The sequence below is a fragment of the Acromyrmex echinatior genome, chromosome 17 (genome assembly GCF_024713525.1).
Source record: "Acromyrmex echinatior isolate Ae372 chromosome 17, ASM2471352v2, whole genome shotgun sequence".
In the NCBI taxonomy this organism is placed as follows: Eukaryota; Metazoa; Arthropoda; class Insecta; order Hymenoptera; family Formicidae; genus Acromyrmex; species Acromyrmex echinatior.
In genome coordinates, this window is record NC_141868.1 from 2,299,413 (window position 1) to 2,325,997 (window position 26,585).

General features: G+C 34.3%; 1 protein-coding gene across 2 annotated transcripts; it reads right to left on the bottom strand.

Annotated features, from left to right (window-relative positions):
• Positions 1-31: 31 nt before the first annotated feature.
• Positions 32-24,441, bottom strand: NFAT (nuclear factor of activated T cells 3). 2 transcript variants are annotated; one of them, XM_011066088.2, is made up of 10 exons: positions 23,682-24,441; positions 11,601-11,905; positions 10,201-10,504; positions 8,152-8,664; positions 7,335-7,796; positions 6,541-7,119; positions 6,005-6,382; positions 5,433-5,800; positions 4,870-5,244; positions 32-4,635 (listed from the first exon to the last, which is right to left on the bottom strand). In XM_011066088.2, the coding sequence occupies exons 1-10, from the start codon at positions 23,815-23,817 to the stop codon at positions 4,033-4,035; spliced, it is 4,023 nt and encodes a 1,340-aa protein (XP_011064390.2). In that variant the 5' UTR covers positions 23,818-24,441; the 3' UTR covers positions 32-4,032. The 2 variants fall into 2 exon arrangements, with proteins under 2 accessions (XP_011064390.2, XP_011064394.2); XM_011066092.2 differs by lacking the exons at positions 11,601-11,905; positions 23,682-24,441 and adding an exon at positions 11,005-11,590.
• Between the last annotated feature and the right edge of the window lie 2,144 nt (positions 24,442-26,585).

Genomic DNA, 26,585 nt, shown 5'->3' on the forward strand with positions numbered 1-26,585 from the left:
AGACAAAGAAATTTTATGGAATGCGCGAGAATACCGTTGTGAAACATTTATTCAACTTACAGGAGTAAATAATGATACATTGTTACGAATTTCTGTCGAAGTTAGGCTGGTATTTGTTATCAATGACGTGCGTATAACGAGAAGAGCACACGTTTACGACAATTTCACGAGATACATACCGCAAGTGATACACAGTTTTCTTCCCAATTGAGGCGAATCATTAATCATCGCGTGCAGCTACGGACACATTACAACGGTCAATATAAAATATATATATATGTGTATATATATATATATATATATATATATATATATATAATATATATATATATATATATATATGCGTGTATACTTGGTTAAAAAGACATGTTGCTGTCGCGACAATAAATGTTTCGTTACATTTTTCATTATAAAATCTCTCTTTCTCTCTATCTCTCTTTCTTCTACTAGCTACATAATCTTGGCGAATATTAGCACCCCTCGTCTTGAACATGTGGGGAACTACCCCGAAAAATTCGATGTGGCGATATACGTACAAGAGACATCGCTAAAGTGCGAAATATGAAAGCTCAGGTCAATGTTTTTTTTTTAACATCTAGGAATACGGGAGATCAACAATATGTAATCAGAAATTCAGTACAATACATGAAATTCAATATAATACATGAAATTCAATAATAATACAGTATTCCTAGGATTTTTTGGAGGGTCTATAATCCTGAGAAAACGAAAATTAAAATTACAAATTAAAAATAAAAATATTAAAATTAGGAACATTAAAAATAAGACATGTTCTATAAGACTTCGAAAATTCAACAATTCGAGGACTTCTAGAAATCTAATTTATAGATTATTTGATGATCATCATTGATCTTAAATCTGGAAAATTAAGAAATCAGACACGATCATGTAATTTTCCTTTAGAGACCCAAAAAAGTTTCATATGAACTCGATGTTTAATTATGTTATTCTTTATTTTGACATTTTAAAATTTTAATCGATACGTGTAATTGTTTCGTGATTCGTGAAAAAGTTCATGTAGAATCAAAATGAGCGAAGAATTAAAAATTACTGATTATGATTGGTATCCTGATGATTTATATAGGGAATCTAAAATAGAAAGAAAAGTATAATCATTGTTAAATTAAAGAGCTTCACAATTTAACGCACTTTAGTTACATCCAATATATATAATTATATGGACGTATATGTCCTTAATAAGCTCACTTTGTAATATTTAGCCCGTTCTCTACTCTCTCTTTGGATAAACATAAAAAATATATATATATATATTTATATATATATTTATATTTATATATATATATGTATATATACTACTTCAACATGCAACATAATCTCTCACTCTCTCTTTCATTCCCCGTTTTCTATTCCTCTATGAAAATAATGATAACATTAACGCATTCACATAACTCTATTATCATTATCAATATACTAGATAACAAAAAAGAGAAGAAAACAAAATAACTTCAATTATCAAACAATATACATATTCTAAATATATGAAATATATACTTGAGACATGTGAAGGCCACAGCGACGAGATGATCCATTCTTTCGCAATGAAATCAAGTCAATAATAATCACAACAGCGTAAATAATAATGATTCATATAATTACGCGTTTATGTTTCCGGCATTTTTTTAACTTTACAAAATGCAAGAAAAGATTCCAAGATTCGAGAAATGAAAACTGGAAACTTGGCCGGATTTTTCTTCTTCATTATCCTTCGATTAATTTCTTAATTTCTTTTGTCAATATTAAACAATTAACATTAATTAACTCTAAAACCATGCTGTTGGATCTCCCAATTTTACGTGGGATTTACATAGAATTGGGTAGTTTTAAAACGCGACATTCAAGGATCAATTAATTATTCGAACATTTACAACATATTTCTCTACGTTTGCATTATTCATTCGATTCCTGCAAATAAAAAGAATTTAATTAGACCAAAATAAAGCACAAGATAATATGCAATGTACTTAGTCGCGTATATCATTGAAGATAAATAACGAATCGCCAAGAAAGATTGACAATTCATAGAAAAAAAAACATACAAAGAAAGAAAAGACGTGTGAAAGAGAAGAACATCTGAATTTGTCGCGCTTTCTCGTGCGCCCGTCTTATACTTAAATATTAATAGTTCTCGATCTAAGACGATCTACTACTGTGGACTTACGGCATTTCCTCACCGTGAATCACAGAACGATCAGGAAGTATCTCTGAAAACTTTGGGTCATTGAGAAATTTATTATAATGCTTTAAATAGCGAAATGTCTCATAAACATAGTAGTTTTATTGTAGTACAAAATCAATTATTAACTTTTTGGGAAGGATAATGAATTCTGAAAAGTATATGAAAACATTTTTATGTCTTCAAAAATGCACGAAATTCTCTAGAGTGCATAGTAACTATATGCATGTAGTAGCTATATGCTATTATATGCTAAACACTCGTTTCGAAACGCTGTTCACCTGTCATATCGAAAGGATTAAGATTAGAATGTCGGAAATTGAGACTTTTAAAATCTCAAAATTAAGATAATTCCGAAGATGATAATATGCTCAACTGAAGATAAATATGCTGAGACCCAAAGTTCACTTAGTGCACTTCTACTTTCCCTTTTTATAAAAGACTTCGCATCACAAATGTGGCACAGAATTGTCAATATCGGAACAAAGTAACGACCTTGCAATCCGAGTCGAGATTAATCCTGCACAATAACAAGTCAAGACAACACAAGGAAAAGACATACGAAGGGCGCTCAAATCTAAATTTTAATTTAAATTACGCGGCCAAATAACGAGGCGGGAGTGCAATTCGCATCACATGATCCTTTGAAATGTGTAAGTACTTTCTTAAAAAAATCGATAAACCTACGCAAAGTTCAGTAAAAGCGGCAAATATGAACGAAAAAATTCATCTACGTATGTATTATTATTGATGTTTTTAAACAGCGAGAATGCGGTTTGTTCTCGAAGCGTTGTTGTCCTTCTTTAATTCTTTATTCCATTTATAAATATTTATATCCAACATTTCCGCACCATACTGTGCTTTTGTCATTGTATATATTTCATATGGATTTTATTCCTTCCTTGGTAAAAAAAAATTTAGTTATTATAATTCCACACTTGGATAAACTTCTTCGCTCATAGGCTGTTCACATTACTTATATTTTCTCAGTATCTTCATTTTCTTTCTCTTTAACACTCGAATATATGTACATTATTAAAAAAAAACAGAAATTTACTTCTGTTACATGTAATGGAAGTAAATTTCAAACAGATACATTCAAAATAATTAATGTTGTCAATGAAAATGAAGCTATAAATAATTTAAATTTAACGTTTACTTACATTAAATCATGCATATCTACGTAAAATTTAATGAAAAATGTACTGTACTTCGTAAAATTTTATGAAAAGTACATTAAATTTCATGTACATGTACACAAATATACTTTTCAGTTGCAGATACATTAAATTTAATTTAGTGTCATAAAATTGAATTTAATTTATGTAACTTAAAAGTACATTAAATTTCATGATATTTTCGACAGTGTATAATTATCTCCGTTTTTTAAAGGGATTTTAAGCAACTTTTAAAACGATCTTATATTCACTTCTACTGAACTTCGCATTAGCAGATCTATCAATTTTTTCAAGAAAGTACATATTTCAGAGCATTATCGCATGCATTATTATTTGAACGTGCAATTTAAATAATAATTTAAATTTGAACGTCCGTCTTATATTCACCTATAAGACGTTTTAATTGTTCTTGAATTTTTGTATCCCACATTTAGCTAATTACGGCTAAGTCTGGAACTTAGTCTAGCTCCATGTAATATTTGAAACACTCTTCAATATAAGGCAAGTGAAATTTAAAACCAACCGTCTATGTTTAGCATCAAATGCAGGACACGGAAGGCAGTTCTTTAAACTTTCATTCGGAAATAAATTCGTTGAAGAAAATCATCCTCTTTGTCTTTGTTTCGAAACGCAATAGTACTACAAGAGGAATCCACTTTGCGGAAGCTGCTCGAAACAATTGGGATTGATGTAGCTTAGAAGATCATGTTCCGACATGGAGGTGAGTTCTTGAGGCAGCATTCCATCCTCCGTTTTCCTACTAGTTGAGGTACTCGGAGCAGAGTTGGGAATCGGAGCGTTTACAGTTTGGCGATTTGAAGTGACTGGGAGTGCGACTGGCGGTGATTTGCTGGCGACTTGTTCGATGATGTTGTTTTGTGCGGAGGGAGATTTCGGTAGGATTCCCTCCATCGCATTATTCATCAATTGCGCGCTTTGAGTCGCCACGCTGTTCAGAATTTTCTTTGTGGCGATGATTGCGTGAGCGGTAGTTGTCGAGATCGGCCGATTGTTGATAATATCCTTTGTGGCGTTGGTGATGACACTGTTGATAGCTTGTTCCGCTGCATTGGTCAAACGCTGTTGAGAGGGTTCCTGAGCAGCTCCACTAGCTAAAGCGGAACTAGCTTCGGCCACAAAACCCGCGGGCTGATTCAACATGGAACCGATGTCTTGCTGAACAGCCTGCTGCATGGCTTGGGCTGCTTGAGCCTGTTGGACAGCTTGCTGCACTGCTTGCACCTAAACAATTTTTTATTTGACATTAATTGCTAATTTGTCTAATTTGGAATCATAATTTTTAATAACTAATAATGATAAAGAGAAAGAAAAGGAATAACTTTTTTTTTAAGTCTAGAATTATAAAAATTTTGTATTTTGATTTTGAAAGAAAAAATATATACATATATTTAAAAGTTTGCATTTATTTCTATATTTCTATTTATTATAAATTAAATATATGATAAAATTACCAACCTGCTGCACCACTTCTTGCGTTGCTTGCTGCACTGCTTGTTGCACAACTTCTTCAGTCGCCTGCTGCACTGCTTGTTGCACCACCTGAGCCGCTTGAACTTGCTGCACAGCTTGTACTTGTTGTACCGCTTGCTGCACTACTTGAGCATGCTGCACCACTTGCTGAACTACCTGTTGCTGAGCCTGGTGCACTACTTGGACCGCCTGTTGCTGCGCTTGCGCAACAACTTGCTCAACTTGCTGCTGCGCTTGCGCTACTACTTGCTCTACTTGTTGTACCTGTTGCTGCATCACAGCTACCTCTTGTTGCGTGAGTACTTGAATCTGCTGTTGCATACGCTCTGCCGCGACTGCTGGTATCGCATTACCAGAAACCTGGAAAAAAAAAAGAAAGAATATGTTATATTTATTTACATTAAAAGGAATTTTATCCTAACTCGAAAATTTTGTTCTAAAATTTTAGATTATTTTCTAAGCTTTAATTTTAAATTCCAAATTTTGTTTTTGCTACAAACTTTTTTGTTCAACTACTTATATCTGTATTATTTTTGGATAAGAAATACCGTAGAATTTGGTGTGGCAGTTGCTGCGGTGACTTGTGTTTCTGGTAATGGCGGTAATAATGCAGCGTTGATAGTAGTCATGAGATTATCTCCTGATTGTTCTACTGTCGTCGCAGGTGCTACTGATGTTGTACCCGCAATTTCTGTTAATGGCTGTACCGTCTGCGACGGAATCAGCGCTTCCAGCAACATTGTCTTCACCGGAATCGGTGGACTATTTCTAGTCTGTTGGCCGCTACCCATTGTTTCGTGTTCTGCTGTCACATGGCTCAACATTGCAGTGGGATTGGAATTTACCGGATGCAATGGAGAGACCATCTGTTCAGCCGCAGAGTTTACTAAAGCATCCAACTTTACAGATGTTTGTCCTGAAGAGAATACCGTCACAATGTTCTATTTTTATATATATTACACAAAATAAACTTGTATTTTTTAAATTATACATAATTGCAAAATTTTCAGTAAAAAAATGAAAAACTTTAAACTCATTATAATAAAGTAAAAAGAGATTATGCCTATATAAATAAAGCTTTTAATTATATGTTATATCTATCATTTTCTATGCAATGTACCTGTATTGGCTAAAATTCCCGGGGGAGCCGTCGACTGTTGGCTGCTTCCCGAAATGATGGAAGCTCGCTGCTGTTGCATAGCGAACTTATTTTCTGGATTATCTGATTCCTCGGTGGTGCCAACTGAGGATTCCATATGATTCAGGTACTTCTCCACTACATGACTGTTTGCTGCCGACAATGGCTGCGTCCCGGAAGCACCAGGAAAACTCGATAATGTGCCGAATTCGGGATGATGGTGATGTTTCATCCGAAGATCGACTACACCGGCACCTTGAAGGGCAGCTCCATTGGAGCTATTGTCCGTTGATAAGACACCATTTGTGTCCTTAAGGCAATGAGGACTAAGAACTTGAACTTGATTTGATTCATGCATGCCTACAATCGACAATTAAGGAATGTCTATTTTAAGAGAACTAAAATTATTTAAAATTTAATTAAAAATTTGAAAATAACAGTAATTAAGATTGTAGTGATTGAATTTACTGAATATTCGATTTAGTTTTATTCAGTCAAATCAAAGACTTGTTACACACCTCCAAACGAAGTTGGATGATGTGCAGTCACCATTGACAGAGGATGCTGAGTACGTATCAGATCCACTACTCCGAGAAGGCCATTTACAGTCTCTTGCACAGGGCTGTTATTAGCCGTCGCAACGGCAACAGTCCGGATAATATCAGTTTGCGAAGTTGCAGCTTCTCTAGAGTTCTCGTTAACCAACTGTTGAAGAGGAGAGGTGACCGATGTCGGTCCGTTTGTGGCCGTTGTCGGAGTCGGAATGCTTTGCATGCTATTTTCACTTAGCATACTATTTTGACTGTTTTCATCCAGCACTTCTGTTTTTAAGTTATCCGGCAGGATCAGCTGAAGATTAGACGAGGATCGTCGGTTCATTAGAGGATTTGCTACGAGCACTGGGGGTGGCATCATGACATCGGAAGGTGAATTTGAGGATTGTGAGGCCCATAACATCACGGGAGTCACTTGAGATGTTCCCGCTGGTGGTGGGCTGGGGTCGCTCTTTAAAGTCTCCGAAGAGGTGTTTTGTTGCGCCTGAGCCGGTGCATTCGACAAGAAATTTGCAGCTCCCGCAGCTGTTGGCGTTAACAGACCTGATAAATATAAAATACATCACGTTCAGTTAGCTCTCAAAATATTAAAATCTTCTAGAAATTTAAAAAACCTAAAGTTAGAATAAAAATTTTAGAATGCAAAAAAATGGAAGAATTCAAGATATGAAAAGATATAATATTTAAACATGTATAAGAGTCTAAAATTAATCTAGATCTACAAATATAGAAATCTAGGATCTAATAATCAAACTTACTGCTGGATGCGACACCCGTAGCTAACGCTACTGCGGAGGAGGATGTGGCCAAGTGATTAGTGTCACCGTTTGTTAGCGGAGGTGAGATAGACTCGACTTTACCTATGGACGGCTGTGGGGGAGTAGAAGCAGCCGTATAAAGAAAGGTATGCGGTTCGCTGGTCTTTCCGGACGACACCGTGAACAATTTGACGCTGACTGTTTCTGTAGGCGTTAGATCCTGCCTACGATAAGGCGGTATCACGCATACCAAGTGTACTGGGTGCAAGTGCTCCTTGTCCGGTAGCACAGTGCACTCCCAATGCGATTCCAAGCTACTCGATAGATCGTCATTGTCCAACTGAAAGACTATTCGAGTGTCTTTCAGGAAGTTCTTACCGAGTATGATGAGTTCTAAACCGCCCGTGCACGGACAGGACGTCAGAGACTTTTTGCAAATCTCCGGAATACCAGGTGGTTGGGCTGCGACATACAAAACTTTATAAGAAAACTGAACAAATCGTGAATGTTCTTTATCGAATTCGAATCTCCATGTTCAACTTTTTAATTTAAATTCAACGATTCAAAAAATTTTTAGAAAACAATCTTCTACAAGTTACTTTGTTAGAAAGTAGCTTTTCAAAGGATTAAATAGCATAATTAAATGACACAAGTTTACGATAAAAATATGTGGCTCGATTTTTATTATAGCCGTAGTTTACAGTTAAGTGATATAACTAACTATATAATATATACGCGGATCACAAAGTGTTAATCAATTCTCTTATCTGCTTTTCTAAATGTCTGAATAAAATATCCATTGTATCAGTCAACTTACTGCAGACTATCGGCTGGGAACAGATTTGCAGGGTCTCTGTAGTTCCGTCGGCGTGCTTAATAGTCGTGCGGAAGACCATGCGGCACCGCGTAGATTTTTTCTTGCTTCTTCCTTGTAACAGCCCGGCTTCTTGAGGAAACCTATGCTCGACGTCAACATTACGCTCTTTAAGAATGCCAACGCAGTCACAGGTAACATCTTTTGCTGGATCCATATCAATCTCTATTACAATAGTGCCATCGATCTTCCGTTCGACACAGGGTGTCGAGTTTTTGCCGCTTACTCGACAGGCCTGGTAGAACATGTGGGGTGCCACTCGGCCAAGATCAGTGCCGATAAACACTTGTAGACTCGTCGATTTGTCGTAACCGATCAGTCGAACGATGGGAAAGCCATTTCCGCTACGGTCTTTCACTGCGCCTCGCGAACCTTCCGTTTGATAGCGAGCTCGATGCTGTTGCTCGGGTTGACAAACGATCTGCAGTTGAGTTTTACCGTCGGCAGAAACGTTGGCTGAAGATCAAAAAATACCATAAACAATATTAGATCGAGATACTGCGTGGGTTTATCTGGGGAGTAAGACAGGTCAGGAATAATTTACGAAAGGCATTAAATGCAGGTGTGAGCAAATACAGAGTGCTAGATTGCTGGGATCTTTGGATAGCGAAATGTTTACTGTTGAACTGTTGAAAGAATGCCAAAGGAAAATAGATATATTATAACATTGGAAATAATCCAAGAATAAACTAGACGCATAATAAATTAACAGATTCTTGACTATTTCAGATTTGAAAGACATCCAGAAGATAGATAAAGACTCTATCTATAAAAAAAATAAATTATTTTAAATTTAAAATATTCAAACTTTAAAAAAATTCGCAGGAATTTAAAAGAAATCTTTTACAAAAACTTTGAAAGTTCCAAGTATTTCAAGTTCCAATAATTCTTATTTCTTAATTTAAGAACACAGAAATCACAAAAATTCGAAATTTCAAAATTTTAACTTTGTAAGATAAATCAGTTTGCAATAACTTATATCAATAACAACGAATTCACCATTAATCAATTTGACTTTTTTAAAATAACGCGCAAGAAACATTTTTATTATCATTTTTGCGCAATTATCTATGATAAAACACATTATTCCAACATTTGTGGATTTATAACTACTGCATGAAATATACTTGTTTGACCTATATTTGGTATCAAAAAGAGAAGTATCGAATTTCGCGTATGTTGTCCTTTTTTCTTATCGCTGTAAGAGAAAGAGAAAAAGAAAGTGTCAGCTCTCGAACCGAAGAAGATAACTTATCGGTGGTGAAAGCGATAAAATAAACAATTTTGCCGGAAATAAATCCATCACTGAGTTTGCTCTTATTGTAAAACATTGAAGGTGTCAATGCGACTTCTGCGATCAAAGTAATGAATTGTTTACCTGGCAAGACAAACGAAAGCTTTTAAAGAGAAGCGACTTTATGAGATGCAATAAAGTCCACGAGACTTTTGTTGATATTACTTCAGTTAATACTGAACATAAACCATATCTTTTGCAACTTTGTTTATTAATATTGATAAACAAGTTGCAGAAGATGCATTATTTTTGTACAATTGTATCAACCAGCAGCACACACAATACACTTGAAAATATGAAATTATATCCAAATATCTCATTTAAAAAGAGAAATAAAAATTGGAATTATTCTTGATAAAAGACAAAATGTCTGAGAATCCGCAGACATTTTAATCCAGATAATACGCATGTCTGAAAAACGTTATAAAGATTTCACAAAGTATTATATGAAGAATGAAGTCTTTTAGAATGCAAGTTGTCTGGAAAAAATTCAAGAATCTGAAGATACAAACCCAAGTAATCTAAAGACCAAAGGTTTATAGAGTCAAGAGTTCACGACTTGAAAAAATTAAAACAATCGCTAGAAATGATTCAGTATCTACAGTCTGTTTTAGAGTTGGAGTTGAATTTGTTTCTACCACAACATATAATTCATGCTTAATTCACTTATTCTTAATTCATTTATCTAAAAGACGTACATAGTTGTGAAATAAGAGTAACAGGTCCCTGATGAGTGATCGGTGTCTTTTTGGATAACACACCCATGGCAGGTCGGGGTCTAGTTACTCCCACAACTCTACCTATGGAATTAGCGTTTCCGGATCTATTGCCGGATATTCCTCCCAAACCGATTCCATTGACGGTGGTTCTGACTGTCGGTGATTTATTGTCGGGGCTGGTTCCGGGGGCTACTTCCGGAAACGCAAAGTTTGCGTCTTCGGACTCTAATTTAATATCCATTTTCCTTCTCTTCGAATCCTCCTCGCCAACGTTGTTCCAGAGCTGATAAAATAATCACAGAATTAATCATTCTATGTATATACTGGACATTTTATGATAAATATTCACTAAGAAAAATTTCGAATTAATTTAACAATTAAATAATCAGCAGATGAAAGATAGTGCTAAAACCTGAAATATTGTATCACACAAAATTTAGCAGTGGTTAATATACTAGTATTGATAACTCCATTATTTTATTTTTTTTTTAGTAAATTTTTAATCAATAAAAATATCAAGATTATTAAGTTGAATTAAAATCGAACTAAATTATTTTTCTTATTAATTTCATTTATTTTGAATTAAATTATTTTTTATGCATATTAAGTTAAATCGAATTATTATAAAGAGTTCTCAACGTGAAATATTAAAATATAGCATCACATTTTTCGCTCAATACTATGGGAAAGAGCTGAACGATCAGTATAACGGGAACACCCCGTATGTGCGTGAGCGTCTGTGTGCTTAATTTAACGAATCAGAACTCGGCTGGGTTCAACTACCGTTCGAGCGGTCGGCGATCTCCGATGACGATATTGATGACGATCACGCGTACCCTCGTGAACACATTAAATAACTTCATCTGGCTTCTAACGACAGGGTGACTCAGTGCCGTAATCGTAGTAAGAGTGAGGAAAGCGCACGGACCACAAGAGGGGCCCGTCAACTCTTCCTCCTTCTTCTTCTTCACTTTTCCATCTTTCAGCAAAGAGAAAAAGAAAACAAAACGAGAAATATATCGGAAGCGAAAAGCATTAGATTCGATTAGTAACTTGCGGAATCTTGAAAATTTTATCAATATTTTCAAACGGATAAGTTACTCAAGTTGCTCTTTCAGGTAGCTTCCATTATATTCTTAAGATTTCCTATAAATCGACATAAAATTCGAAAACAAGTTTACGGGCCCCTGAAATCTTCTAAGAACTTCTACATAAGATAATAGAATTTTATAGTACAGATGTTAGAATTTTTACAATAGATATATACTGAACTGTTATAATAAATACTTAGATAATTACTATATACATATTCTAAACAAACAGGATTAATTGAAATTATTTAGTTTGTAGAATTTTATTTATCATTAAGAGGTACTAACAGTGATGTTGTTGAAGTGCTGCTGACGTTCCTCAGAACCAAGACCGGAGTCGTTCGAATTGTCGTCTTGCGTTGTACCGGTCCTAGATCCGTGTTCATCAGAACTCCTCGCAGTTATACCGAAGGAGGATAATAAAAATCTTGATTGTTTTGGTTGTTGTTGCTGTTGTTGTTGTTGTAGGGTTTGCTGCTGTGACTGCTGATTAGGAACCGTCCTCCTGGTCGCGGAATGAGCACGATTACCTACGGTGCTTCTCGAGACGGACGATGTTGTCACCGTTGACGACGCACCGCCTGCATTGCTACCTGCAAATTAGATCTCGTTATTCCAGTATCACCTTTCACTATTACAATTTTCAAGTGAGATGAAGACAATTTCAGCACTTGAACAGGTGAATAGACAAACACATAAATGAAACACACAGATGTAAGGGTGTAAAGATAGATCTTGTAAAATATAAAATTATCATAAATTCTATTATTCTGATTGTCATAAATCCTCAGAAAGAATCCTTAAAATTGCCCATAAAACCACAAATCCACAAATCCTCAAATCCTCAAAACTTCAAAGTCACAAATCTTCAAGTCCTCAAAAATGTCAAACTATATAAATCCTCAAAGTCATCAAAACCACAAATCTTTCAAATCTCAAGTTTCATCTTTCAATCATCAAGTTTCATAGAGAAGAATTAATTTTTAGACCATTTCTAAAATCGTATTTGCTTGAATTTCAAGATTTTAGCGAATTCCCCATTACTTTTTGAAAGTAGCTCAATCAAAACACTAAAATTGCAGAAAGTATACTACCGATCAGTAGAATCATTGCGGTCCTCAAACTATCGGTCCGCTCGCCGATGAGATTAAAAACCATCCCTCGCTAAATTTACGAGAAACCGCTCGACGCAACATTGACAAACCGAGTCTCGATTTACGCATCAGACGCGAAAAGTTGGCGTCGTTATGCATCGTCGAGGAACGAAAGAGAGAGATAAACTCGGAGGGAAAAAAAAGGATATGAAACATACCGAGAACAGGGGCGAAAGAGGGATAAAAAAGAGAAATGAGAGTGCAGGAATACGCGGGGGAAGAGAAGCAAAGCAATGTCGGACGGTCTATCTATAGACCACCTATAGACTACTAGGACGAGATAATTGCGTGGGGGTGAAGTTGCAATCGCGGACGCAACTAGTGGCGACGGGGTTCGATTCTTCTCCCTCCCCCCCTTCTCGACCTCATCTCCCACCATCGGTTGCAAGGGGTGGGCACGTAATCGACGCGTGCACATACGTGCATAAGAGATGCATCTGTGTGAACATCGAGGAAAATCACGGAACGATGTCAACGACCTGACTGTTGGTTTCCAATCTCGTTTCTCTCGCTTTCTCCCTTTCCCCTCGTTCCTTTTCTGATGCCGATGCCGCCGCTGTTGCCGATCATTATGTCACGTTGCAACAAATATACTCTTTCCTCCATACGTTTCTTCCTACGCTCTTTCCTCCGTTCGATTATTCAAGATCTAGATCAACTCTATGTGGTCTTCCACTTTATTCCGGTATTACTCGTCGTTTTTATTCGCGTCGCTGCATCAAAATTTATGATTCGTGAAAACTTATACAGCACACTTTACTTGAGGAACGTTTTGGGATTAACATCCTTAAAATGACATTTACATGAAATTTTAAGGCGTAAATCTTAAGTCCTAAGATATAAGAAATTGATCAATCAAAATTAAACGTGAAGACTATATTTCTTATGGCTTATTCTAGAATTGGAAAGAGACAATGAAGTTGAACCTCGGTTAAGAATTAACGGATTTAAGACTTAAAGCTTAAGTTTTAAAATCTCATTGTGCACGCCGCTCAAGATATATATTAAGGTGTCTACCAAAGGAACATTGAAGAACTTTTTGTTGGAGCAATTTATTACTGCCTGTTATTACCTATGTACTGAAAACAAGCGGTTTTTAACAGCTGGTACAAACAATTTCTCTACTAAGTGAATTCAATTCGGAGGAACATTTTAGTTTTGTTTCAGTTATTAAGACAACAATTTGTTTCCGCAACTTAATGTATCCACCAGATCAACAAAGACTACGTTTTGTAAAGCATATAATGCGCATGATACATCAATGAAGTAACATAGAAAACAGAACATTGCCAATTGTAGCCTATACTTGTTGCTTCTATACAGAAACAGGCAACGTATTGTGACGGCAATAAGGAACATACTGGAATATATAATATCGAAAGATATACTAGAACTTTATTTATGAAAACAGGCAAAAGAAACAAGTGTTGCTTTAAGTTCCTTCCTAAGGTGCACCTTAGGAAATAACACATAGTATAAAATTATCTTTAATGATACAAATTAGTACAAGAAAAGTACTGAATATCTCAACAGGTTCGATTTTTTATCTTGTTGATTTGGTCCAGCTAACTCAATAGAGGTAGACGTAGTCCTCTGTCTTTTGAAAATCTGTGCTGTATAAGCAGAAAGTTCTTTTTTTCTTCATTTCATGAAGAATTCGAAGCAAATAAAATTTGTCTATGACTAATACTTGGAACTGCTAAAGAGATTCTTTAAAGTCCTATCTAAGATAAGTAAATGCTGGCTTTAATTCAATTCTATACGTTCTTATCTACTTAAACTGAAGAAAATCAACTTTAGACACTTAACACCATCAGTTATGTGATCAACAGGTCTATGACTTGTTGAAGATCCATTCCAAAACCGATTAGTTTCAATTTCAGTATTCATTTAAATCAATGTTTGCACGAATCTTCCAATTTTACCGAGAATGTAAACATGACATGCATGCAAGCAATATCGCAAAAAAGTCTGAAAAAGTATCCTAATTCTGTAACGAATGTCAATTTTATTCCAAAGACAAACGTTACAAATTCCGAGCTTCGCCCGCATTTTCCTGCAAGAAGAACGTAGCCACTCCTTGTCCCTCCTTCGGATGTCTCGCAAATAACCGATAGCTGCATAATCAAGCGGCAATGTCATAAAGATAATAATCGCGAAGGTCTCGCGGGTGGCGACGCTCCGATGGCTTTAATTACCCTGGCAATCTCGCCAGCCGACAGATAAACGCAGCAGAACGTCTCTGTACACCTGCGAGCAGAGGTGAATGTATCTCTTTATCGTACCGCAGGACGCGAGCGCGAGCGCATGGAAGGGTACCACCAAGACGAATTAGGGCTCCCACCGGTATATTTGCGTCTCTCTAGCGTCCTCGAGCTCGACGGAGGCAGAAAGGAATAGAGAAAGAGAGAAAGAGAATGTACCCTCGATAACAGGATCGATAAACATCGTTACTATTACACGACAAACAGAGCACGAGCGCGCTAACTACGGCGCCTCTCCTCTCGAGTCTCAAGGATATATCGTTACGAGGACGAACGGACGGAAGGACGAATGGAACAGACGGATGAACGAATGCCCGATCGATTGTCATGGCATTATTGGACGGCCACTGTCCGATAATGTCCTGAAAGCACGAAACAAACCGATTGCTCCGATTCTCACACTGAGAAAAAAAAGTTGCTGTTTCAAAAAAATATTAGTTGATTCAACTAAATGTAGCGATCACGGACTGTCAAGCAAATATTTGTTAATTCAAACAAACAACACATTTTAAATTATAAGATTTTGTTAATCTAAATATATAAATATTTGAACTAAATAATCATTACGAACTAAACGTATTTAATCAAGTTAACAATTTTTTTTCTCAGTGCAGTATTCATTTTGCATGTATCCATGATCGAAAACTCGCGGAGAACGTAACGTGTAAAGGGCAAAAAAACGAACATTGCAGTTCTATTATAGTCTGTTATTCCATAGACAACAGATAACGGATAATAGAATTTTACAAATAATATGGATGATTAACGTTCTATAACAAAACTCTCGAAACTCTGATAAGTAACGAATTGAGCCACAGATATCATATTTCTAAAGTTAGATACTCGTGCAGACATTTAAAAAGTATATTGAGTCATAAATACAATAGATAATAAAATTTTATGAAGATGATTAAATGGAAGTTTGTAATAGTCAAATAAAATCATTGGTTTTAATGATAAATCATGTTGTATTACTAGAGTTCGATATTATAAATTAGAAATGTCTGAATAGCTACAAATAGATGACGAAGAAAACTGGTGGTCAAAGCGGATTTTGATGTCTGATAATATTTCTTTTACGTAGATTTTACAATTTCCAGTTCATGCCATCTGGGCATTTAATTTTTCTTTCAGAAAGTATAGAATCACCGAGCCATATAGATTCGATGAAAAAATATCGCTGCAATATCCACTTAAATTCACCATTATTAAATTAACGATTATTATACGGATCTATAACTACTTGTATAACTTCTTCTGCCGAACAGTACTTCAGCGAGACATTTATCCCTTTTCTCTCTGTCCCTTTCTTTCGCGCGCAAATACTTTGGGACCTCCTTGGAACGGAATAATTCGTTGTGACAATGCAAACTCGCGTAGCGGTTTGTGTACACTTAATGGCATCTCTGATAGCCTACTTAAGTAGTCGAGATAAGGAGCTGAAGAGTCTCCAGGAGCTCGGCACTGCTTGGCACCAGTACTGAAAGAAATAATGCAAATTGATAGAAACGCAGTACTTCTTACTGCCCATGCAATTTCGACAATTTCGAAAGTAACAGAGTTTAAGAAGCGCGTCTAATGTCTTGCGACGATATTAACAATATCCAGATCGCTTCCAGATCGATTAAATTAGGTTAAGATAATTCAACATGTAAATGAGAATAAAACAGAGAGAAAGTTAGGAAAAAAATAAAAAAAAGCGGAATATCAATGTTATTGATTATTTATAGCTGATTAGAAGCACAAGAATGACTTAGCGATAAGAACATTATATTATATATCTATTCGAAAGGGTCTCGATAAGGAGATAATGAGTTCAATGATTGCAGGCACACATTTGTGACGAAAAAGGGATTCTCCAAACTAGACTTTTACGACACTGCGTGAATTTTTGTGATTTTTCAATAATGACAGTGTCGTCAATTTTATCTGATTTTATCGCGATGTCAGTGACATGTATACATACATTGTATTGCGACCTTGAGAATTAGAAATTCACAGAAGAAGAAAATATGCATAATTTGTAAACTTGTCCCAAACACGCATCTTCTCTTTACTAAGAACGAAGATTTTACCAATAATAATCAAATAATGATAAATTAAAACGTCATGTCATTTAAATTAGAAAGATTATTAATTATCAATCTCTCCAGTTATCAGTTTTTGTTAAATGCCACTTATCTTTGGAGACTTTATAATTAAACATAAAATGACAAAAATAAAAATTCTTTATATTCGACTAGGAGAAATTAATGTCATATAATTTTAATTTAATCAAAATCTGGAAATTCTTGTTCTACACTTCTCGATATGACTATGGGCGTTATAACATTTTGTACGAAGCATCTTCACACTAAAAAGAACATGTTATTTTTATTACAACAATGGACTGTTGAATTTAATTTCAACTAAATGTATTTTTGCGGTTTATGAAGACTATTGTATTACTGAAGATGGCCAGATTGTGGCCGAAACGTTTAATGTTTTAATTAATATAATAATAAGTAAATATCACAAATTACCTGTGGTGTGGTTCTTTATGCTCTTTTTGTATCTTGTTTTTTTAAAAATAAAAAAGTAAAGTTTAGAAAGAATTTATTAAAATAGTCTTAAAAACACCATTAAAATGATTACTTAAAATTATAAAAAGCGAGAAACGAATGTCAATATTAAATTGTATTTTTGTCTTAAAGAGAGCAACTAATTGACTAAGAAAATGATTATATTAACCAACTGTATCAATGTAAATATTATCACAGTCTGTATTGATTCATGTTGTTGAATATGAAAGCAATTCCAGCAAAATAAAATCACCGATGTTAACATATAAAATGCTCCATTAAAAATTTTAGACAAACTGTTCTGTTCTGTTCTGCTATTATAAAATAAATGAAAATAAATGAAATAAATGAAAAGTTAACATAAATAATTTCTTAAATAAAATTTTTGAATAAAATCTTATTATATCCAAATAGACATGTTTTTAAAAACACATATTTCTGTATACTTAAAACACATCTTTTTTAAAGACATAATTATATATTTTATATATCTCGAAAAAATTCAATCTAATCTATTTTCTTATAATTATATCCCTGATATACTTAATTTTAATAGTTACAATAATTGTATTTTCCATTAAATTGCAACACGACAAATTTCTGCTGGTCACAAAATTCTGTAATTCGCTAAGAGAAGTTGCATGTTGACAATTAACATAATCTCGTAAATACTTAACTCAAAAGAAGCATCCCAAAGTGTTATTGTCGATCGCCCTAACTATAATCGTCTCGAAAAACCAGTTTCGTCTAATCAAATTTATCAATCCACCGCCAATTGAGTCAACTGTCGTGTATGTTTGTATGTACACGGCTCCGTTATTCAACAAATTATAAGTGTTATTCAACTATGCATACAGCGCACCGTTAATGAACCGCACCGCGTTCGTGTTTACATACAATTTTAGCGATCATTGAGTACAAGCCTCCGTTCGTGTCAATTGGAGGTGACGATCGCAAGTAGATCGTCAAAACTGTTTGGTAACAAGCATACATGTTTATGATAATACAATTAAAGTTAATGAACTTTTCAGACTGAGCTAATATCACCTCAGACATTTACATAACATTTTCGAGCAGTCGAAACCTTGAAACTTTAGTGATTTTCAAAATCACAGGCTTCAGATTCTTCCTTCTCTCTCCCTTTCTCTTTCTCTCTCTCTCTCTCTCTCTCTCTCTCTCTCTCTCTCCCTCTCTCTTTCTCATTCTATCTTTTTTTCTTCTTTTATCTCATGGATTTTGTTCCTTTTGGGACCAAAAAAGAAAATACTCACTATATTATTAATATACATATTCGAATCTCTGAGTTTCAAATTTTCACAGGCTGTGTTGAGAAAAGAAACGGTTGATCATTCAAATTTTTTGAGTAAATAAATTTAATTAATGTAGAAGAAATCCGAAAGTACACGACGTTCTTACTCATATTATCTTGCATAAGTATATTCCGTTTTTAATATTGAGTTTTTACCTTCGTTCACAAATTTACTTAATTAATTGAGACTTGTAGTGACGCTAATAGAGTGCATAAATAATTTATCGCTTTTTTTTGTTATCAATCCTCTTATTTTCTCATTCAATGTATGATCGATTTGATTCCAATCGAATGCAATTGCTGATATCAGTGTCGTCATTTACGAACACGTTCGTAAACAATGACAAGAATATAACTGCATTAATTAATTAATATTCGCCTTGCAAAGATATATCTAAGATATTAACTTTTTATTTTTTAATTTACAATTTGCAAATTGTAATTTTTTTCAGTCATCAATACTTAATAGTTAATTTTAAATTCTCAGTTTATTATATCTTCAAACTTTTCGAAGTTCAAAAGATGTGTACATTTTTAAAGAGTGCAATCACACTACCGGTTACGGTTGCTGGTTGTCGATTCTGTTTTCACCAATCATGTTGCAGTTAACCTGCACTCGCTGCATCATGATTGGCTAAAATAGAATCGACAACCTATAGCGATTACGGCCTAATAGCTTATTTAACTTTCAAATTTCAGAAATTGCCCTTTTTGGAATTTTAATAATAATGTGAGCAAATTTATTAATTTTCTGAATTTTCTTTTTTTCTATTAGCGATTAATCGAGTACCATTTTTGCATCGATCAATTTGCTTCTAATATCTGCATTAATTGTGTTTGCTCCTCCCGCATCTCTATTCCTTGTTCCTTATATCTCGTTCTCATATTTCATTGCATCTCGACCCTTAGACTCATATCGGAAACCGCGAAGGTTATCTTGTAGAACCGCGCACATATAACAGCCATTTTCCCCGCTATCCGGTTGCGATACTAGCGCCAAGTATTTTCAACAATAATACTGCCGGCGGGAGATAGTGCGGAAAAACATTCATCAAAAGTCCATTAACCTCGCAAAAGAGAATACGCACGCAAGCTTTGTTTCATAAAGACCATTTTAGATAATTTATAGTTTGTGGCAGATTTCACACGGAATAAAATCCCATTTGTAATTTTTACAGTAACCATTTGCCGTACATGTTGTTCTGATTATTTCATTTTTATATTATATATACACATGACATATTATATAATTATAAATAGATTTTATCTTAATTAATGTAAATTATAGATTATCTAAAATATATTTAAAGCATAAAAAATATAGTTTTAAAATTTCGAAAAACCGTTTTTTTTTCAGTTTTTTGGCTGATTTTCTCAATTCCTTTCCCAGGGATAGAAAAATTCATTAGAAAAATTTATGTATAAGATCTATCACATTTACTTCTTTCCGAAAAGAAAATAATTTTAGTTGTTTCTGCAGTTTAAAAAAAAATAGCTCTTTTAAAACTATAAGAAAGGTTAGATATGATAACTTATACGTTCTTATATAATGTAATATACTATCTGAAACAAAAAGTTAAAAATTCGGCTAAAAACGACCATAGAATAAAATAAGCATAGACGTGCAATATATTCTACGTTTCAATATCTAACCAATCAGAAAAGAAGAGAAAGATGCTACAGCACCATCAGAATTATCAGCCTACATAAAAATAATTTTTTATGCGAAAAAATGCGTATATGAAACTTAAAATTAAATTGTTTTTATAAAAAACTTTCTTCATCAAACAAATTTAATTTACGTCATTTTATGAACCGGAGCCGGTAAAATACATACACCGGCAATCGATCGGAGAGTGAAAATACGGTTAGGCCGGTTCATTACCGGTTGGCAATCTTAGACGTGTATAATAAAAATGTATTTTGGTAAAACTAAGCAGAATTTCTGATTATCTTAATAGGACTTGATATTTTATAATTAGAATATTTGATAACCTCAATTATTTATGTTATATTCATTAAACGTTCTTTCCTCGCGAGCTGTAGGTATGAGGCACCGCCGCCAGATGGACACAGTGGAGTTCTGTTTCGCGTAAGTAAGCAACTATAGGGTCTAGATATCAGGATAGAATAAAAGGCGCAGCATTATAAGATTTTTCATCGATATTTTAATAAAATCTTGAATGTAACCCTAAAATAAAAAACAAAAGTAAATGAGAGACGTACTTTAATAGTACAGTTTTTAATTTTGTACAAAAATTAATTCAAGAATCTCTGTATGTGCGCGTGTGATAATTTCTGAAAGTATATATGTCACACAAGACATTAATACAATCTAAAATATTATTAGAAATACAAAAATTGATGTTTCCCAAAATAAAATTAAGTGAATATTAATATTATTGATGTCAAGAATCGAGCATCAAGAAATTCTGGTATGTAATTAACAGGAAGGAATTAATCATACTCTTAATAATAAATTTTATTTCAATAAGAATTCTGATTCCTTCATTTTTAATTAGACATATCATTTAAATCTATTAGATTTCCAATGAATGCAATCAGATTTCTTTTCCAGTGTGCTTTATTTCTGTTCTGCTTTTTATGATAGATAGTTATCCAATCTTATTATAAGAATGAAAATATTTGTACTTGACTTGTTTTTTCTCGAGTGATTGTCATACTGAATTTATAAAGTTAGAGATTCTATTTTGTTTTTACTTGATAAAATGAGGAGTAATAAGAAAACAAACAAAAACTTATAAACAGATACTTATAAATAAAAGAGAAGATGTGAATAAAAAGAAAAGTAGACTACTCTGCAAAAATTTCAAAATGTGAAAAATAAAACGAAAGATAAAGCGTGATAAGAATGAAAGCGTCTCTTAAGGATGTATCAGATGTATATGTAATGATAGTTTTCGCTGCAAGAAGTAACTGGAATTAAAAATTTGTACTTTTCACTTTTTTAAAATGAATGTTATATACTTATGACACAGATTAATAAGATCCATATTTATATTTAACAATATAATTTTATAGTTTCAATAACATTTTTCATTTCATATTAATTATTTTTTAAAAACATATTTTCTTCTTATTGAAATAATGTTTGACCCAAATTCTAAACTTCATCACCAAACTTCTCGTATTATTTTCAAATACAATGTAAAAAAATCTGTAATTTTTCATGTTAAAAAATAAGTGTAATAAATGCATCTTTAACCTTTAAATGCTTTATTATAAGAACATGGCTATGACGTATGGCATAATTTAATTGCTTATAATTTATAATTTTCATAAAAATGAATATATACATTTTTTTCAATCAAAACAGATATCAAGGAACATAACAGTACCGACTAAAAATGTATTTATAAATAAATTTATATATTTGTAAATAGAAGTATTTATTTAAAAAAAAAGTTATAAGCAATGAAAAAAGTATTGGAGAAAAAGCCAGGTATATCATATTGAAAAGGTTGTGATACATGAAAAAAATTAAAAACAAATCGGCAATCACAAATTGATGACTAGTTTCTGATACGCAGTTAATAATTTGAAAACGCGCACGCGCTGCAATTCTCATGAATATGAAAAGAAAATCGAAGGAAAACTTAACCTCTAAAAGAGTTCGAGATGAAAATTCGCACGTAGGTGACTTGCAGGGAGAGAAAAATATTTATCACTGCCTAATCATCTTTAATAACGCACTGCGATATGAACATCGGATAAATATTTCGTTCCGCAAATGTAAACGACAGCTGCAAACGTATAACAGTAATAAATATTGTTGCGCAATGTGATTGATAATTTGTTTTTGGCTCACACTTAATAGTTCGAAGAAACCTTGAAAATTATAAGACCAATGAATCTTAAATATTGTCTTTAAAGTAAATAATTCTACAAAAAGACTCTTTAATTCTTCATGAATCAAATCATATAAAGATAAAATCGAAGAAAATATGAGAAATCGACCGATAATCGATTTACTTGATGAAACTGGTTTAGTTCATTAAAAATCATATTTCAAAGAGATCTGAGCTCAGACTTTGCTCAGTCCTTGCGATGAATGGCGATTCTAAGCTATACAAACAATGAATGTAGAGGAAAAAAGGAAAACTAAGGGCAGACAAAAGAAACTTGAACAATAAGACGTAAGCAGTAAAGCGATGTCTACAATGAGATTTTAAGGCGTAAAACTTAGACTTTAAGCATTAAATCGTAAGAAATTTACCGATTATAATTGAGTTTTCACATTTCTTCTCACATTTGATTGTGATTAATCAATTTCTTACGGCTTAGAGTTTAAAGCTTGAGTTTTATGCCTCAAAATTTCATTGTAGACGCCACTTAAGAAAATCAACATGTTGAGCCGATTCTACAGCCATAAAAATCGATCGATCACAGTGGAATGTGAGGAGAATAATCAACTACGATTGGTTCAATTCTCATAACTTACAACTTGAATCAGCTTTGAATTTATTATTACTTATATTATGGCCTTAGAGCTGCCACACACATTTTGCGTAACAATACCCTTAAGACGTACCATAAAAATTATATCTGGTTTATGCTTCGGTCTTAATCTTAGTCTTAAAAGTTGGCAATAAAGAATGCCATAAGATCGTTTATGCTTCCTTAGTGTCTTAACCGTATTCTTAATCTTAGTTTCAAGAAAGTTCCTATCTTTTAATCTTAGTTCTTAAGATTAAGTTAAGACTTGATTCTAAGACTAAGATTAATTAAGACCAAAACATAAACCAGACATTATCCTGTCTATTATGACTGTCTAGAAAAAACTCTCTGTACTGATTGGTTAATTCTTATGGTATGTCTTTTGGTGTATGTATTTATGTGTATGCGGAGTCCTTTATGGTCTCTACTGTGATTGGATAATTCGCTTAATGCTTACATTTTATTGCTTAATTTTTTTGTGTCATGATTCCAAAAAGATAAATGGAAAATTGACATTTCTATTAAAAATGGACGATTAAATTCGGAGTTTCTGAACGAGAGCTAGATAAACAAACGCCGTTAACACGTGGACGATCCAAAACGTGGTCATAATCTCTAATTACCATGACGATGAAGATCCGTCGTGCCGTCTGCACACCTCAACTGTAAAAGCATGCCCGATTGATCATTAACATGTTCCAAGGTCCCGCTGCTGCCCCTCCTTAATTCCTGGCGTCTTTTCTCGAGATCAGGTGCCATCAGACTTTCAAGAATATTTTCGCAACTACGTCGTCCTCTTGTCAAAAAAAAAAAAAAAAAAAAAAAAAGAACAAATTGCTCACAAATCACTGGACGATCTCGACTAAAATTTCTTTCTGTTCATTCACATTCAAAATCGTCCTAAGAATCCCCGAATCGTTTCTCTTTGCAGTAACGAATCTGATGAATCGTTCGATAATCCATTCACGTTTGACTCTCACAAATTATCGCCTCTTAAAATCGTCCTAGAGTCTATGCTAATCCATAAGATTCTTTCCACTTCTTATTCAACTCCACATACAAATCGTTCGATACAGTCACATGTCACTTAGCGATCTAGCGCAACTAATAGGATATTTTGAAATGTTTATATCAACAAGTCGTCCTTCCTTTGAATTATTACGCGCCAAGTCCCACAGTCCGCGAGATTTCACTGCGAGATATTGATCCCACATCGATTGACGTACTTGATATCATCGTTCGAATTTCTACGAGGATGAGTCGCGTCATCGTCCGAATGGCGCGGAAACGGCGAACAGGTACGAGAAAAAAAAAAGGAGAAGCAAGTGTGAACGCGGAAGCGGAGAGGAATGAATCACCAGAGGAAAAAGCACGACGCGCATCATGCGCGGACTAACGCCACGCCGTTCGCCCGAGATCGACGCAACCTGGACGCGCGAGTAAATAAGCCCCCCCACCCCCGCATCGCGACGTACGTCAACGGCGGCGTAGTGATGGCGCGCCGGCGAAGGTGACCAATCAACAGGCGCTAATTACCCCGGCCTATTGGCGGTGACCGCTCGCAATGCTCGCATTCAATTGAGCATCGATACCTTCTCCTCCCTCTTCTCCCTCTGGCGGATCCTTGCGAGAAGGACGAACGATAAGGTCCAATTTTAATAAGGTACGTGGACGTATCACACACAAATGGCTCCAACATGATAACGATTGGCTCCAGAAATTTTTCCATAATTGTTAGTTACAATATTCAAAACGTAATAAACGGAGAACGTTGCCGCGTGCATGATTCCACGCGCTATAATTTCAGGCGTTGTAAATAGTTATTACGTAAAAAAAGTTACATAAAATAAACGTAAATTTATAATCACCGAATCGGGAGAAATCTGAGGGGGACAAAATGCTTTCGCGGAATCCACGCGTTCGAAATTCAAATTGCACAACTCGGATGGCGTTTTCTTCATTGGACGACAGGTACCTCGATTCAACACGAATGCGCCGCATTTTTGTATTATAGAAACTATTTAATCAGAATTAAAGACACTTTTGATGGAGACCTGCTATGTTTTAACACCTAAGAAATAGATAGATATTGCTTTATTGAATTTATTATGAGCTCCAGGATTATCCTCACAGAGAATAAGATTTTGGACTCGAGAGTTCTATTTACATTTGTTTCATATTGAAACAGATTTAATTTTAAGTAACACACATTTTATTTAATCAACAAAATTTTGGTTTTAATGCAAACAATCACATTCTTAATTTAAATACGTCCATTTGATTGAATTATTCAAATGCATAAAAATTTTTAATTTAAAGAAACCTTTTCTCTGTACTCTAAAGCGCCAAAATTAAACATATAAGATTATGTGTGTTTATTATATAATATATATTTACATGAACAACTAAACTGAAGTAAAATACTATAAGTAATACAATAAAAGAAAAAACAAAAAATTGAAAGAAAATTAGATAAAAAAAAATAAACGACTAAATGAATCATTATTTATTTTGGGCCCTGAGGTATAACTTTTTTTTAAACGCAGAAACGCTACAAAGCCATGAAACATGAAATAAAAAAAATATTATATAAAAATTAACATTTGGAGGATCGGAGGTCCCGGAGGGATTCGATATGGCCGCCACTCAACCCTATGACATTAACAATAAAGTTCTAGCTCTTAAAATAAAAAAGTCGATCAAAAATATGCCGCTCAGAAGTTAAGAAAAAGAAATGATAATAATAGACTAACATAAATAGAAAATATGAAACAGAAAAAGAGGAAGAAATATGTCCTTCTCTCTCGCGTGATTTTGCTAAAACTAGAAACTTGCATACAAAACGCATCTTGTATTTGGATTCCGATTAGAAGGCGTCTACTTCGCGCGACTCGCGTACGAGTTCGGCTGTATATATAATCGCCTGCGAATCTTCGCGGGCTCGTGAGAGAATTTCGTTCCATCGCGGCGCACGACAATTAGATAATCGAGACAGAGCGTGATCGATTAATGCACGTGCGCGCACGCGCGCACGCTCACTCGTTCCGGAACGTGTCAACACGTCATGATCATAGTGGCGTCGATCGTGTGACGTCAAAGGTCGATTATAAGTTTATAATACGGCTCATTTATGACCGCGTAGTGACTTAATGCAAGATGCATCGCAATAGCGTGCGGTTATCAATCTGTTGGATAATCTATCATAATTATTATTTATTACATGAAACCATAATTCTACAGTTTCAGTAGATTTCATCGCCTATGTCCCTCTTACCTTTCCCTTTACTCATGGGATCGTCACAATACACTAATGTGCAAGGCGCAGGAAAAAAAACGCGTTTCTCGAGATAACATCGAAGTTTTAAAGAGAAAGGATATTCTCTGTAAATGTCGGACTGAAAAAGTTCTTTTTTTCCCTGCCTTGAATAACATCACTCGCGAAAGTGAGTGTATAATGGTGAACAGAATGCGATACTTTTTTTTCGGTGGATTTCGGAATGCAACTTGCTCACCGAGTGATTGATTTT

Excerpts from the sequence above, each read along its gene's own strand:
- NFAT (XM_011066088.2), bottom strand. The coding sequence starts at position 23,817 with ATGGCACCTGATCTCGAGAAAAGACGCCAGGAATTAAGGAGGGGCAGC. Across the intron at positions 7,120-7,334 it reads TACGGGTGTCGCATCCAGCA|GTCTGTTAACGCCAACAGCT; the intron begins GTAAGTTTGATT and ends TATATTTATCAG. Across the intron at positions 5,801-6,004 it reads GGGAATTTTAGCCAATACAG|GACAAACATCTGTAAAGTTG; the intron begins GTACATTGCATA and ends TATTCTCTTCAG.